General features: G+C 33.1%; 2 protein-coding genes across 2 annotated transcripts; one reads left to right on the top strand and one right to left on the bottom strand.

Annotated features, from left to right (window-relative positions):
* Window positions 1–505: 505 nt before the first annotated feature.
* Window positions 506–3,912, bottom strand: LOC137824976 (ras-related protein Rab7). The gene is made up of 7 exons (XM_068630652.1): window positions 3,640–3,912; window positions 3,300–3,326; window positions 3,066–3,165; window positions 1,916–2,062; window positions 1,729–1,809; window positions 1,446–1,591; window positions 506–841 (listed from the first exon to the last, which is right to left on the bottom strand). The coding sequence occupies exons 1-7, from the start codon at window positions 3,690–3,692 to the stop codon at window positions 775–777; spliced, it is 621 nt and encodes a 206-aa protein (XP_068486753.1). The 5' UTR covers window positions 3,693–3,912; the 3' UTR covers window positions 506–774.
* Window positions 3,913–8,853: 4,941 nt separating this feature from the next.
* On the top strand, window positions 8,854–16,639 carry LOC137820920 (coatomer gamma-2 subunit, putative / gamma-2 coat protein, putative / gamma-2 COP). Its single transcript, XM_068625266.2, has 18 exons — window positions 8,854–9,169; window positions 9,648–9,745; window positions 9,849–9,899; window positions 10,011–10,124; window positions 10,227–10,427; window positions 10,502–10,603; window positions 12,966–13,073; window positions 13,152–13,385; window positions 13,642–13,892; window positions 14,008–14,179; window positions 14,265–14,420; window positions 14,536–14,586; window positions 14,688–14,828; window positions 14,905–15,102; window positions 15,191–15,322; window positions 15,405–15,578; window positions 15,775–16,014; window positions 16,157–16,639. The coding sequence occupies exons 1-18, from the start codon at window positions 9,124–9,126 to the stop codon at window positions 16,349–16,351; spliced, it is 2,664 nt and encodes an 887-aa protein (XP_068481367.2). The 5' UTR covers window positions 8,854–9,123; the 3' UTR covers window positions 16,352–16,639.
* Window positions 16,640–17,004: the final 365 nt, after the last annotated feature.

Genomic DNA, 17,004 nt, shown 5'->3' with positions numbered 1-17,004 from the left:
AAAATCCTAAAAGTTTATTCTGAAAAGTTCATTATAAAAATCTCTTCCGAAAATTTAAATTTCCAAAAAGCTTGTTGCAAATTTCATAACTCCTAAAAGTTTTGTTGGAGAAACCTTATTCTGAAAATCTTGTTCCAGAATCCTGCTCCAGAAATCAGGCTCGGAAAATTCCAGAAAACTTACTCCAAAAATTTTCCAAACTAGACTTTTACCAAAGGGTGTACTCTGCCTTTTTTTTTCAAACCCAAGAAAAATCCACGAGAAAAATAATTTATAAGACAAGAAAATGGTTTAAATTACAAGGGTAGCTTCTATTTCATTTTATAGAAAATCACCATATCCTAGGTTTCAATACATCGAGAGATTTACCGAGCAACATCTGAATCATCGGAAAGTAGTGTGTTGAGAGGGTCGATCAACAAAGCTCGAATCATGACCACAACAATCAATCATGGTTCACAAATTTGTAGAATAGCGAAAATAGTCGTACAAAATACAATTGATGTTGAGTACGAACAATGAGCAATGCAATACATAACTTAAAAAGATCTTACGCTGTTTCCTTTCACAATAACGGAATAACATACATGTAGAACAACTAATATGATCAATTATCACACAAACCAAACAAGCACCAAAGTATAGCATTGGAACAATTTGTTTCTTGAGCAAACACTAATGTACAATGAGGCCTCATAGACAGCAATGGCTAAACACAGTGAAATCATTTTGAAGTAATGTACTTTATTTGTATTTAAAAGAAAACCTATATATTCAGCACTCACACCCTGTTGCCCGTGGCTGACTGCTGTTTCCAACATCAATTGTGTCTGGCAGATATCTTCAATAAGCACGGACAACAAAACCCAAAAAGAAATATCAGTAACATAGGAATGGATAAATCCAGTTTCAAATAATAAGAACCACAATCTTTGGGTAAACACCAAGAATTAAAAATACTGCAAACAAAATACACACCAATAACCAATTGCAGGACTTAATTATATTAGACAAACTAGCATCTCCAAAATTAAATCCCGAAGCAGTCGTGAATCGTGATTATAGTAAGTAATGCTCTTTCAATATTATTACAAAAAATGACCCATTTTACAAACAAACAAAAAACAGAAACATGCACTTTACAAACAATATCAGCTTGCAATTGCAATTAATAACGTATACCCATGACCAATTATTTTTAGATACAGAATAAAAAATAGTTTCTCTCAAATCTCAATAAGGAAAAATTAACCATAGATAGATCTTCCAATTTTAATAAAGTAGTGAAATAGAACACTCATGGGACCAAACTATGCTCCCTCAAACAAATAACACAATTCATAATCTGAGGCATCTAGTTTATTGTATATGTTGAGACTTGGTGGTAAGTTCAGTTTCTCAGTTGACAAATATGAAAGAAGAGATGCTCAGGTTTAGGAACTTACAATTCTTCTTCTTCTCCACTTTTCAGGGCATTCTTTGCTATGCATTGGAATGCTTCTTCAACATTAATGCCTTCCTTGGCAGATGTCTCAAAATATGGAATATTTCCTTTTGATGCACACCAAGCCCGAGCCTTCTTTTCTGACACCTGCACACAGGAACTTGTTGTGTTCACATCCTTAGCATTGTTTTAGGTATTTCATGAGTCTTAGTGGGTCTGATGTGGGATATCTTTTGAAAATTAGAAAAGAAAAATTGAAGACAGCAAACTTAAGGGGGAAATACCACTCTGCTGTTCCCACCATCAATATCTATTTTGTTTCCTATGACAACAAAAGGAAAATTCTCTGGATCGGAAGGACTTGCCTGCCAAAGTGATTGCAAATATTAGAAGTTGAAAATTCTGCAAAATATTGCTTGCAATAGTATATTAAATCAAGAAATTTACACATTTGGAGGAATATAAGCATACTTGAATCAGAAATTCCTCCCTCCAGTTGTTAAGGTTGTCAAATGATTTCATTGAATTAACATCATATACAAGAACACAACAATCAGCACCCCGATAGAAAGCAACTCCAAGGCTTTGGAATCTTTCTTGGCCAGCTGTATCCCAAATCTGTAAAATTAAGAACATAAAAGTTAATAACATAAAATTTGACCATTATAACTTGAAACATTAAAAACAGACAAATATATATATATATATATATATGAGAAATAGAATAAAGCCCAAATATAATTTCCACAAGGAACAAAGTTACATAGGTGTCTCACACTGCAAGTGTGTGACTGTAGTACAACTACACCTGTCACTCACAAATAGCAATCTTAAACAGGAAAGCCTCCATAAAGGCTCTTAAGAGAGCAACAAAACAATTTATCCTTTCATCATTAGAAATATAGTTAACTTTAAAATAGTTTCATTCTCGTTCCCATCAGATTCAATCTATGCAACATCCTAAAGATGATCAATATTACTAATAAAAACCATTTTATTGTATACTATACTACAAAGTCCATATTAAGGTCACAAGATGTACAAGACATACTATAATGACATGAAAAACAATGGGTGATTGGTTTCTCAGAAATGCAAGGAAATGGCACTCTACACTATCTACATTCCATGCACAAGTTCATTTCCATAAAGTCCAAGAAACTATATATTTCAAAATTATTTAGGGTGTGTATGATACCTGTTTGGTTGGTGTTAAACTGAAATTAATGGAATTCAGTAGACACTTACACATTCTAACATTGTTAAGAGTAATGACCAGATAAACTTAATCCAACAAACTAGAAATCAAGGACTAAGTTCGATGTGAACGTATATATGATGCTTCGGCAATTAGACAATTTGTTCCACAGGCTTAATAGCTTGCAAGATCAACGTGTGCAAAACCTATCATTAAGGAGGTTACAATCCACGAATTCTTCCGGCAAATCAGTACATAACTTGACACATAATAAGATAAGGAAATCTTGTTAATAAGATAAGCAGTATCTTCTGCCCCCTTCCCACATCCCAAAAACCACCATCTCACCCAAATTTCAGGTCCATACATACATGAATTCACTATCCATGCATTGCAAAAACAAGCTAAGCACTATCGACAAACCTGTAAGGTGAAAAGCCTATCTTCGAATTGCACTTCTTTGGTCAAAAAATCCGCTCCAATGGTTGCCTTGTACTGATTACTAAACTTCTTATTAACATATCTGAATTACACAGGTTAGTGGAAATACATAGTTTCCACATAAAGCTGAACCCTAGAAGACAAATTGCATCGTAAATTAAAATAATAACAATAATAAGCACAAACAGGAGTTTCTATACAGAAACCGAAGGATACTGGTTCATCAAAGACGTCTTCCCCACCCTGCGAAACATCAACAGCAGCATCACACAGTGATTTCAAAAGAAATAATAAAAAAAAAAACGGTAAAACTCTGCAAGTAACAAATCGACTAAGCGCAATTGCAAATGCGAAAGAGATTTAAGTAACGGAAGCAAAGGTCATTGTGATCCAAACAGAAACACGAAAAATTCCAGAATATAAACCAATCGGATGTAAAAGGAATTAACGTAACCAAATAATGGAAGGAGTGAAGAAAGCGGTTGAAAAGCGCGAAGAAAAAAAGAGATCTGTCTGACTATAAACCCTCGAAATGGAAAAGGGGGAAGAGACGAACCCACTGTCGCCGAGAATGATGACCTTCAGGAGAGTTCTTCTTCGGGAAGGCATGGTGGTGGCAAGGGATGCGATCGGAGAAAGTAAGAATGAAAAAAAGTGTTACACAGTGTTTGACTGAGTCGTTGCTCTCTCTCTCTTTCTCTCTCTGCACCTCCAAACTCAAACTTCTCTCTCGTCTCTCTGCAATGTTGCAATTGCGAACGTCTTCTTCTCTCTTCGCGAATATTCTCTCTCGCTGACAGCTGGACAATTATTTCTCTCAAAATTATTTATTTACTAATAATTATCGTGCACAATAATATAGATTCATATTTTATTTTATTTCTAAATATTTATAAATAATTACTGATTAATTAGTGATTTTAGTTTTATTAACACTATTAGAAATATAATTTATAAATTATCATTGTAAAAAAATATAGTTAACATAATAGTTGGTGAAATTTTAAAAGTATATATATCTCTTGAAGATTTGCTCCAACTCCGTGAAACTCGTGTCATTCCCATAGAAACACACTCCACACAAAATGCAACACTCACCGTCTCAGAACTGAAATAATAATTGAAATATTTAAATAGTATTTCATAAACTAACCTCATCATTGAATAATTCATTTACCGAGCACATGATATGTGTTTGATCGTGAAATATCCCAAAACTAATTTAATGAAGCAAATTATCGTATTTATAATAAAAAAATGTTTTATTACTTTTTAAATAAATAGTACTTGAAATGGGAGATTTTTCTATAATAAATTCAAATAATCATATGCAGGTCATAACAATGAATCTGATCATTCTTGATAAAAACAGATTTAGCAAGAAGACAGGTAGATATGTTAGTATATGTTCATTTAAAACTTATCATAACATGTTACTATCTTAGAAGAATTAAAAAATGTTAATACAAAAAAAACCAAGTTAATAGACTTCTTCTAAGTAAAATTCAACTTCATGGAAGCAATATTTTTACAACCCTTTCGTACCTTTTAAAAAAAAAATATTTTTTTAACATTATGTGTCTTTTTAGTAAAGCATTTAGAAAAACAAGGTATAATTTTTTTTTTTAATTTAAGGGTAAATAGTCAATTTCATCTCATGGTTTTAAGAAAATCAATTTAGTTCTAAAGTTTTTTAAAAAGTATGTGACTTGGTGTTTTCTCTTAAATTTTCATCAACGGCATTAACTTGTGATTATGTGGCAAACAGAGTGGCATAGTTATACACTCATGTCTCCACGTGTATTCCAGCACACCCCTCTTCCCTCCCACCATTCTTCCCATCAAAGTCTCATTTCCACCTTCAATCCAACCTCTAAAAACTCTCTACCCTCTCATCATCCTCCTCAAAGACCCCAACGATGTTGACAACAAGCATAGTGGTATGGACAAGAAGTTGGGTCATTGCTTCAGACTTTGACAATGGGGTTCGAGGTGGGGTTGCATCGCCGAAGAATAAGGGATTCCAAAGGGAAACATGTTGTCATACCACCACACGATATCGCGTCAAAGTTGGGTCACTGCTTAAATTCTTTTGTTCTTTAATGATCCTTTCATTTGTCGTGTTGGTGTTAACCATTGTGTGACTCATTTCTCTCTATGATGACCAGAGTTCTTATTTTCATGTACAATAAAACTCCTTCATTTCATGTGTTGTGCTCGAGATTTGGAATATAGGCACAAGTATTTGAGTTTTAGCATCTAAAATCTCTATCATTCTTCAATTGCTTTCAATCACAAAATAGGTTTACAACCACCATTCATGCTGGAACCTGAGAGAAATTGGTTAGTAGCTTAGAATCACTAGAGTTTAGATCAAATCTAGGTCTTATTGGAAACATTCCATCAGATTTGGTGTCCTCAAGAGCCTCCAATTCATTATTGGAGTCTTTACCCACTTTTTTTTCTTTTACATTTTTAAAAAATATCAATCTTATTTTATTTAAAAATATTATATCAACTAAACTATTTATGTAATATTTTGTCACCATTTTGTTTACAAATTTAATTTTTTTTAAAAAAATAATTAATTTTAAATAAAAGTTATTTTGAAGTTTAAAATAAGTTATAACAAATTTACCATTATTATCATTGGATTTTTTCATGTGCCACTCTACTTGCAAGTGAGATATACACAAGGAATATTTAATACTATTTATTGTGACTATCATTCTTTTCAATTTGCTAATTACTTTTTGTAAAAAATTAGAAGAAAAATATTTTTTATTCAAGTAATCATTACATATGTCACTATGAATTACAATAAATAATTAGGATGAGAAATTTTATAAACAATTAACAATGGAAACAAAAATTACTTCTCAACAAAATTAATAATTAATGACTACTAATTATTGTTAACCTAAGACTTTTCTTTGAGGTCTTTGAGTTCTCTTTCGCCTTCTCCTCGAAAGGGTTGTTTGTGGTTTGAACCCCTTCTTCTTCGATGACATAACTCCATCTCGGACTCCATTGTAGGAGTTCGAAATAGTGACCAACTCTTCGCCCACGTAAAACTCTTTTTCCGACATCGCGATGTCGCGCTTGTTGCCAACGTCGTTGGATCGCTAATGAGGATGATGAGAGGGTTGGGGTTTGGAGAGAGAGGGGAGAGGATTTTCAAATGTTGGGTTGAGGGTGAAGATAGGGCTTTAATGGAGGAGAATGGAGGGAGGGAAGATGAATGTGTTGGAATACACATTGGATTACAAGTGGAGACATATATGCATAATAATGTCACTCTGTCTGCCACATTATCACAAGTTAATGTCGTTGATGAAAATTTAACAGAAAGAACCAATTTACATATTTTTTAAAAAGCATTATAACTAAATTGATTTTTTTTAAACCACCAGATAAAATTGGTTACTGATCCTTAATGTTTGGACCAAAAAGGTAATTATAGAAAAAATTAATTAGAGTATTATAAATTTCTTATTAGCTATTGTATTTATTATTAATTTTTTTTAGAGAATAACTATTAAGTATCTACAATTAAATTAATGGTATGTTGTCTTTAATTTGTCTCTTGTTTTCTTAAATTTATGATTATTTTATTTATTGAATACATTTAATTGACTGAAAAATGTAACTCTAATATAATTCCTTAAAAATATAAACTTTGAAAATAGTAACTTCAAATTCAAATAGTATTATTTAATTGTTTTGAATAATTCTTGAAGATTTGTTGTATGCCAATGTATTATGATTGAATTTACTCTCATGTTATGTTATGTCATCAAGGTATGCTTTCATATTTAGACTAATTTTTTATCGTACAATTTTATTCATTCGTCTTTTGTCTTTATATACGACAAATAAATTTCACGTCACTTAACAGAGAGAGAAAACGTGTTTATTATTCTTTTTTATTTTTAAACATTTGGGTTCATTGGTTTGATCAGTTGATAATATTGCATTTTTCGTGACATATTTACTTTTGTCCGTAATATGTGGTATCCCAATTTTCTTGTAGTGGTAATTTGTAGTATAACTTATTTGATCATTTTTAGAAAAGCTAAATTTGTTTGTACAATATTTATTATTTGAATTATATTTTTAGTTATTTAATTATATTTTTAAAAAATTATTTATTTAATGATACCTACAAGTATAAAAAAAATTAGAGGTATTTTTTATGGAAGTATTTAGCTGACAATAAAATGAGTAACAAATAATTATTATGTGTCCACATTTATATAGCACAGATACGGACACGAAGATACGTATAATATCTAAAATGTAGGATACGGGGACACAAATCTATATATTATATAATTTTGAATTATATAAATTAAAAATAAATATTTACGTGCAAAAGTATGTTTGAGATTCTTTTGGGAGCATGAAGATATTTTTCATGATGGGTTCAAAATGATTTGTTCCTTATTTTTATAATCATAATAAAAATTTATACAATAAATTTGAATTTTTATAAAACTATTGTATTTATACCTTTTAAAATTGTGTTAAAACCGTGTTAGAATTTTTAAAAATCCAACAAATATTTTTGAATTGAACACTTCACTGATAAATGTTTTACAAGTGTCTGTGTCCGACACGAATAGACACGGATACGCCATTTAACATAGGTCACACCCTCCCTCCTAAAAAGTAACTTTTCTCTTTAGGAAACCGTGTTTCATGTTTTTTTGCAGCTTTTATCATAAACTTGAACGAGTGTTGTCTTTTGGTTCACTACATTTGTGTATGCAATTTTTTTTGGATAGAGAGCAAATGTTACATGCGTCCTTACATGAGTTTTATTAAAAAAAAGAAAATTTCCGCTTTAAATTATATATGTTTGTTTTATTATGCTTGCATTTCTAATTTTTTCCTCCAATTTTGTTTATTTTTTGTCTTATTTTTTTCACCTTTTTCCTTTTTCATCTCTTTTACGATGGTGTGAGGTTCTGTGTCGATATGTGATGATGCATTGACATTGTCTACAATAAAAACAATTACTTAACATTTTAATAAATTAATATTTTAATTATATTTAATTTATTTTTAATTATAAATATTATTATATTATTGTAAAGATTTTTGAAGTGGGTATTTTTTACGTGTCAACTAAATTTTATGCATGTTGATATTAGTATGATGTCGTAGACGATGCAAGACCACACTAACAATATAACATTTTCACAAACTAAAAATGAAAGTTTGAAACTAATAAGGCTGATTTCGAAAAGGAAATACAAAGAACAAGAAAAGCCCTAAAAGCAATTCTTAAATATACTAGCGGAACAATTCTTTATATATATATATATTTATTTAAATATAAATTCATGTATATTTAAAATAAAATTAATGTACCAATCTCTTCTAAGTGAGAATAAATAAAATAAAATTTTAAAATTAAAAACTATTTATTTAATAAAAAAGAATATCAATTTAAAACATAAAAAGTAACAAATCTCTCTACTCTTCTTCTAAGTATCAACAAAATCAAATTAATGTATCAATCTCTCCACACTCTTGGTAGTTAGTGAAAACAAATAAAATAAAATTTTAAAATTAAAAAACTACTTTATTAACTTCTAAAATTATAAAATATCTAAATAACCAAAATAAATTAATATTTTATTTATAAAATATCTAAATAATCAAAATAAATTAATAGAAAATATTAAGAAAGTATAAAAGGAAAACAAGTTAAAATGGAGAATCCTAAAGGTATAAATTATTTTGAATAATTTACATTTTAATTAGTTAAGTTTTATTATAAGATAAGAAATTATAATTTTGGCATATTTACGAAGAGGGAGAGGGTAACACGGTAGGAAGCAGTGGGTAGTATCCACTGAATCTCATACTACAACTACAAAGCCTTCTTCTCTGTTCTCTGTTCTCTGTTCTGTGTTCTCTTGAAGATCCATAATTCTTCTTCCTTCTTCGTAAACTTGAGTGGTGCACTCGCAGTGCAGGGGAACCTACAAACTTCAGATTCCGCACTTTCCAGATCTCGTACATTTCGCCGATGGCTCAACCGCTCGTGAAGAAGGACGATGACCGCGATGACGAAGGTCATTATTTCATTCTTCTGCTTTTCTCTCTCTAGCAATTCGATCTTCTCTTTGTTGTGCTTTGTTTGCGTGTACCTCTCTATTTGTTGCCACTGCCGGATCACTCTCTCGCTTCCAGATCCAATGTTTAATTTCCCTTTCCCGTTGCGAATGCGGTAGGGTTTGCTCAGATCACGATGGTTGGATTGGATTTGAACTCCGAATCACCTCTCATATGTTGTCGTTTTAGAAACTTCAATTGATCCGGACGTATAGGTTGCAATGCAGATCATTAATCATGTGCAAATTGCAATTGCTTGTTTGAGCAGGTTTATGTGATGATTGACGAATTGATACTTGATATACAGTCTACATTTTATAACTTTTTTTTCCTTCTCTTTTTGGTTCACATGTCTGGCTGGTGTATTGTGACGAGTCCTGCATATATTATAAATGACTCAACGCTCATTTTTATTAATTAGTTTTGATTGTTTAACAGCTGACTATTCTCCCTTTTTGGGAATTGAAAAGGGAGCTGTTCTTCAGGAGGCCAGGGTTTTTAATGACCCACAACTAGATGCTAGGAGATGTTCACAGGTTTTTCTTCGTACTTTTTATTCAGTTGATCTTTTGTTTTAATTCTTTTATTCAATGGCTGAGTTCGACATTGCATATGTTTGTTATCTTTTGTTTTTTCCAGGTTATCACGAAACTTTTATACCTACTAAACCAAGGAGAGACATTTACAAAGGTCAAGATTTATTTCAGAGATTTCTGTTTGTTGATAGAATGACTTTGTTGTACTATGTTAGAGTTGTTATGAACCCCTTTTCAGTAGTCTGTTCTTGTTGTAATTTCATAGGTCGAAGCCACAGAAGTTTTCTTTGCTGTGACTAAGCTTTTTCAGTCTCGAGATCTTGGGTTAAGGAGAATGGTGTACCTGATAATAAAGGAACTTTCCCCCTCTGCGGATGAGGTTCAAAATTCTCATAATTTTTATTAAAAGTCAGATTCACATATATGGTCTGCATATGGCATACAGAGATTGTGACTGTTCTATCTCCCTTTTTTTTAATAGGTTATTATCGTTACAAGCTCCCTCATGAAGGACATGATTAGTAAGACTGATATGTACAGGGCTAATTCTATTCGTGTCCTTTGTCGCATCACAGATGGAACACTCCTCACCCAAATAGAACGATATCTGAAACAAGGAATTGTAGATAAGAATCCAGTTGTTGCAAGTGCAGCCTTAGTTAGCGGCATTCATCTGCTCCAGGTATTATTAAAATCTATTCCTCAATTCTGTATATTTCATATATGCGGTCTGCTTATTTTACAACTCCTTATTAGACATCTCCAGAGATTGTAAAAAGGTGGAGCAATGAGGTTCAAGAAGCTGTTCAATCAAGGGCAGCTCTTGTGCAATTTCATGCACTGGCTTTGCTCCATCAGGTATGTTGCCTGATTGTGTTTCTGAATCTTACAATTCAAATGATGTGACAAATGATGTGTAATGCTCAACGTAATAGTTTTAAACTTAAAAATCACCACAAGTGTCACAAAACAAAATCTCAAGTCATACCTGAGTATGTGAAGCCTTTATTTTAGAAGATTAAAAATAGAGTAATGGAACAACCCAATATAGTGCATAAAACAAATGAGTGACAATGTGAAACCCAATTTCAGAAGAATAACAATAGAGATCTAAATAATCAAATAGGGGCGATCAAAGGTGTTCCTTTTCATTCAACTGTTTAAGCTTATCAAACATTCAATTGCATTGATAAGAAGTGGTAAAAGTGAAGTAAAAATAAACAAAAAAAAAAAGAAATTAATTGTTGAACTGCATCATTTATATTGGTGATACAAAATCAGGTTTCTTTTCATTTAAGTTTAAGCTTATCAACTCAATTGCTTTGATATGAAGTGGTAAAAGTGAAGTAAAAATAAACATAAAAACAATTAATTGTTGAACTGCATCATTTATATTGGTGATACAAAATCATTCCAATTCAATTATGTATTTAAGATTCATGGTTATGTGTGATTCTTCACTTGATATGAATGATGACTAATCCAATTGTGTGATTCAAATCATGAATTGTAAGATTCCTATAATTATGTTTCTTGGTGTATTACTATAAATTCCACTTGAAAACCAAAATCTTTGTTGCCCTGTCAGACCATTTTGTAAATCAGTGTTGTAGTAGAATTCATCAGCCACTGGGATATGTTGCAAGAGTACTTTTTATGGTCACTTTTATTTTTGTTGCATTTAAAATTCATTGAATATTCAGGATGAACATTTATTTCATTAAACTGTGTTAAACCTGTTGGATATAAAGGTTTTTCATATGTATCAAAGCTTCTATGACCAAGTAGTCCAGAGTTTGATCCTTATTGCACCCAATTTTCTTAGTAAATTTTCAATTGAAACACAAATCTTTTAAGCCCAAAGAGCTCTTGCATAAAAAGTGTATGAGATTCATGTGCCTTCACTAACTGCTTAAGCGTTTGGGATAATTGTTTCATTTCATGACAACCTTTGGATGATTTACCAATCAAATTCATTTTCACATAGTCAGTAGCACAATAATGTCAATATTGCACCATGTGGCATGACACCCGACAATTCCTCCAATGACTGTTGTATTGCATTGTCCTTGGTCAGAGAAGTGCCTTTTACAGCTAAAATTGCGGCCCAAGCAGTTGTTACACAGAAGATGCATTGAAACTCGCTTTGCTTCTGAAACCAGTGTTGTTTCAGGACTTTTATTGGGATCTTGATTCATGAAACAAGTGTTGTTTTGTGGCTGCAGCCCCTTCCTCCTCTTCCTTCGTCTGCAAACTATACAATCCACAAATCTGTCTGCATTTTTCCACCATTTGCAATTTAATCTTCTAAGAAGGGGGAGACCATGCTTATCTGCTGGGGTCTTAGGGTAATAGTAAACACAGTGTCAGGGTTGAGGGGATTGGGCCAATGGCCCCTGCAAATGTTTTTTATTGAGTTTATTCCTCTTTTATTTTGGTTCATTGGACCTCATGGAGTCCAGTCTGACTTTTTTATTTAAAGCATAATAATGGGATATACTAAACTACATAATAACGATAGTCTTTGGATATTTACTTGAGAGACACCTATTACTTTTTATTATTTGTTATGAATGTCATAATTTGAGTAATTTTAATCAATTTTTAAAATTTATTTATTGTATATAAACTGTGAAAAAAAAATTCAGAATACTGGCCATCTAAATATCTGTCACCTTGCTTTGGTGTTTTTTGGGACAGCTGCTAGGTGCTTATAGCATAGCATGTACTGTTAACTATCCATTTTTATCTTAAGGATTTGACTTCTGTATAACCTCAATAAGTAATTTTACAAAAAATAAAGGAAAGACAATATTTCTTAAAATAGAACTACAGAGTTTGTATTGATTTTTTGGTTTCTTGTCCATTGTATGGGTTTATACTACCTCCTGTGACTGAGACCTTGGCGTACTCCTATTCGTTCACTTAGCTTCAACTACAGCTGTAGTTTATAAGTGGCCCCTATTGTGAAAAGTTTTGGTATCACTTTAGTTTTACAAACGTTTATATGCTTTTAACCTCTAGTGGTAAATTAGTGTAAACCTTTGCACATTGATTGTATATATTTGTCTTGTGTAGTGTTTGAGCATGATTCTGATGGAAATTCTACATCTCATAATTTTGATTTTACCTTTCTGAGTATCCTACTTCTATTATTGTAAAAAAATAACTATATAGATAGAGTACTGACATTGACACATGGTGGCGAACAACATTGCAGATACGGCAGAATGATCGACTAGCTATTAGCAAGCTGGTTACCAGCTTGACTAGGGGAAATGTTCGCTCTCCTTTGGCCCAATGCCTTTTGATCCGTTATACAAGTCAGGTGTGTTTTCCCTAAAATTAATAGTTCCAACTGAAATGATATTTTTTCCATAATCTTTATATAGCATAAGAATTGCAGGTAATTCGGGAGTCAGGAAATAACACACAATCTGCAGACCGCCCTTTCTATGATTATCTTGAGAGTTGCCTTCGTCACAAGTCAGAGATGGTGATTTTTGAAGCAGCCAGGTCAATTACAGAACTCAATGGAGTAACTAGCCGAGAATTAACTCCAGCAATTACAGTTCTTCAGCTCTTCTTAAGTTCGTCCAAGCCAGTCTTGAGATTTGCTGCTGTCCGCACCTTGAACAAGGTTAATCTTTTTTAATGACTTTAATTTCAGTGACCTTTTCATTCTGCTATAAAATTTTACAAAGGATATATTACAGCCTCCATTCTGAAGTGAGCATTTTGCATTCTTGCATGCTATGATTTTGGTGAAGTTGATAGAAAATCATAAAATCTGCTCATTTCCCTTAGCATAACGATGCAGATAATGTCATAAGACGTGTTAAACTGGATTCATTGTTTTATTTACATGGTTTTGAGTGTGGTTTTGAACTTTGCAGGTGGCAATGACACATCCAATGGCAGTGACTAACTGCAATATTGACATGGAAAGTTTAATCTCTGACCAGAACAGAAGCATTGCTACACTTGCCATCACTACTTTATTGAAGACAGGAAATGAATCTAGCGTGGACCGTCTTATGAAGCAGATTACAAATTTCATGTCTGATATTGCTGATGAGTTCAAAATTGTTGTTGTTGAAGCAATACGATCACTGTGCTTAAAATTCCCTTTAAAATATAGATCTCTGTGAGTATATGTCATTCTATATGTTTCTTTCCCCCCAGAAGTTACATTTTTTATTTGAATGTTTTCCTAGACAAATAATCTAATCTACTGATTTCTTTTCTCTTATTATTTTTAGGATGAATTTCCTAAGTAATATTCTTAGGGAAGAAGGTGGTTTTGATTACAAGAAAGCGATTGTAGATTCAATTGTGATTCTTATCAGAGATATCCCTGATGCCAAGGAAAGTGGGTTGCTTCATCTTTGTGAGTTTATTGAAGACTGTGAATTCACTTATTTGTCCACACAGGTAGTAACTTTGGTTTTGCCCTTTGTCATTTACTGTGTGCATTTTTTGGATTTTTATCTTATGTTACTTTCTCTCTATCCTTTAGATTCTGCACTTCCTGGGAGTTGAAGGGCCAAAAACATCCGACCCCAGCAAATATATTCGTTATATTTATAACAGAGTACATCTTGAGAATGCGACTGTTAGGGCCAGTGCTGTTAGCACAATGGCAAAGTTTGGGGCTGCTGTTGATGCATTAAAGGTATTACTCTCCTTTGTTTATCAATAATTTTCTCTACATTTCTCCTATACTTTTTTTGGTTTTTTTGGTTGATATTTGTGATTAATTTAAATCCCATAATTATTGCTCTTTGCAGCCCCGCATATTTGTGCTGCTAAGGCGGTGTCTTTTTGACAGCGATGATGAGGTGATTTTCTGTCATAACAATTTGTGACTCTGTAGGTGTTTAAACTTTAAATCTATTACTTGCTTTGATTTATAACCGAATGATTTTTTATTTTTTTGCAGGTCCGTGACCGAGCAACACTTTATTTGAACACACTTGGAGGTGACGGCGCAGTTGTTGAGACAGATGAAGATGTGAAAGATTTCCTCTTCGGGTCATTTGATATCCCACTTGTCAATCTGGAGACTAGCTTGAAAAACTTTGTAAGTTCTCCCTATTTTCTTCCTTTTCATTGGTTAAGGTCTCATGGACATTTGCATGTTTTTAATGTGAATGTAGGAGCCTTCAGAAGAGGCTTTTGACATTGATTCAGTGCCCAGGGAGGTTAAATCTCAACCTCTTGCGGAGAAGAAAGCCTCTGGTAAAAAGCCTACTGGTTTGGGTGCTCCTCCTCGTGCTCCCTCATCTACTATAGATTCCTATGAAAGGATGCTTCTATCCATTCCCGAGTTTGCAAACTTTGGGAAGCTTTTTAAGGTTGTTTTACTCAATTATTGCCGCAATCTTTATTTTATGTTTTATTTTTCCATATGTATTATGTATCTTATGATATTATTGTTACCAGTCTTCAGAACCTGTGGAACTTACTGAGGCGGAGACAGAATATGCAGTTAATGTTGTCAAACACATTTTTGATAGGCATGTCGTGTTTCAATACAACTGCACAAACACGATACCAGAACAATTATTGGAAAATGTAATGACTAATATAGATACTGTATAATTTCATACTATGATGCAACTCCAGGTCTTCTGAATAATTTATTCCACTTTTCCAGGTTATTGTAATTGTGGATGCATCTGAAGCAGAAGAATTCTCTGATGTGTTCTCAAAGCCTCTTAGATCTCTTCCTTATGATTCACCGGGCCAGACATTTGTGGCTTTTGAGAAGCCTGAGGGATTGCCAGTTGCTGGAAAATTTTCTAACGTTCTGAAATTTATTGTTAAAGAGGTACTTCACCCTTTGTCTTTTGGAAGCATTGTGGTTTTTTTGTCCTAGACTTAGACCCTGGAGTATATCATGGCGTGTATCTTTTTGAGCATGAAGCATATTTGATTTTTCTCCCATAGGTATTTTGTGGAAAATAAAGCCAATAATACTTGTGTGTGGAAATCTAATGATGCTACATATATTGGATATTGATCAGGTTGACCCAAGCACTGGTGAGGCAGAAGATGATGGTGTTGAGGATGAATACCAGCTAGAGGATATGGAGGTTGTCACAGCAGACTACATATTGAAAGTGGGGGTCTCTAATTTCAGGGGTGCATGGGAAAGCATGGGCCCTGACTATGAGCGAGTGGACGAATATGGTCTTGGTCCCAGGGAGAGTTTGGCTGAAGCTGTAAATACTGTCATCAATCTTCTTGGTATGCAGCCTTGTGAGGTAAGCCAATGATGTCAATAGCTGCTTTCATAAACGTTTGTTTTTAGAAGACTGGTCCCATTACATTAAAATTGTCACGAGTCATTTGTACAACTTTTACTGCATCACATTAAAATGTTTATATGTTGTTCACTATTTGCAGGGAACCGAGACAGTCCCGCCCAATTCAAGGTCACACACATGCTTGTTGTCAGGTGTATTCATAGGGAATGTGAAGGTGCTTGTGCGGTTGTCATTTGGACTTGATGGTCCAAAGGATGTTGCGATGAAACTGTCTGTCAGATCCGAGGATGAAACTGTCAGCGACACCATCCATGAGATTGTGGCTAGCGGCTAGTGCACTTCACTCAACTCGGCCTTTCTTTTTGTTACTGAGATTTTAGCATCCTTACAGATAGCTGTGTGTAAAGAATCCCGAAGTTGTACACTTAGTATATGCAATTTATTGGCCACCCACTGCATGCTTGGTAGACTAGCTATCATGCTTGATATGATCATACTTCATTTATTTGTAGCGACTGTAATACGAATTTTGGTGATTTTCATAAATATTTGTTTTTCGTGATTTGGATCTGTTGAAACAGAAACTATTAGTGCATAAGAAATGTTACTATTTTATTGGATATTTGTGATTTTGGGATGTACTATTGTTCAATGGTATAGATGTGTTTTAGATAAGAGATTTAATCGCTATAATGATCCTAATTTGTTCTTTTTTATTTTACGATTCCTTCAGCTAAAAAGGATTCAGAATTTCGTACACGATCAGGTTATTCAATTTAGGCTACAACTTTAATCGTTACACCCAGATTAAAACCAAAACTTGCATGTAGATTACTGGTTACAAAAGTCTCATCTCATATTAGCAGCGGGAGATCGTATTTTGATCTACAATTTGCTATGGCTACGGCAGAAGCGAGTGAGTAGGTTTTAGTCGCCAGACTACTTAAGTCTAATGATTGAAGCGGGGTGCCTCGTAGCTCCCTACAT

The sequence above is a fragment of the Phaseolus vulgaris genome, chromosome 11 (assembly GCF_051622355.1).
Source record: "Phaseolus vulgaris cultivar YP4 chromosome 11, ASM5162235v1, whole genome shotgun sequence".
Classification (NCBI taxonomy): Eukaryota; Viridiplantae; Streptophyta; class Magnoliopsida; order Fabales; family Fabaceae; genus Phaseolus; species Phaseolus vulgaris.
Note: the sequence above shows the minus strand (reverse complement) of the source record. Positions and strands in the feature narration are given on the sequence as shown.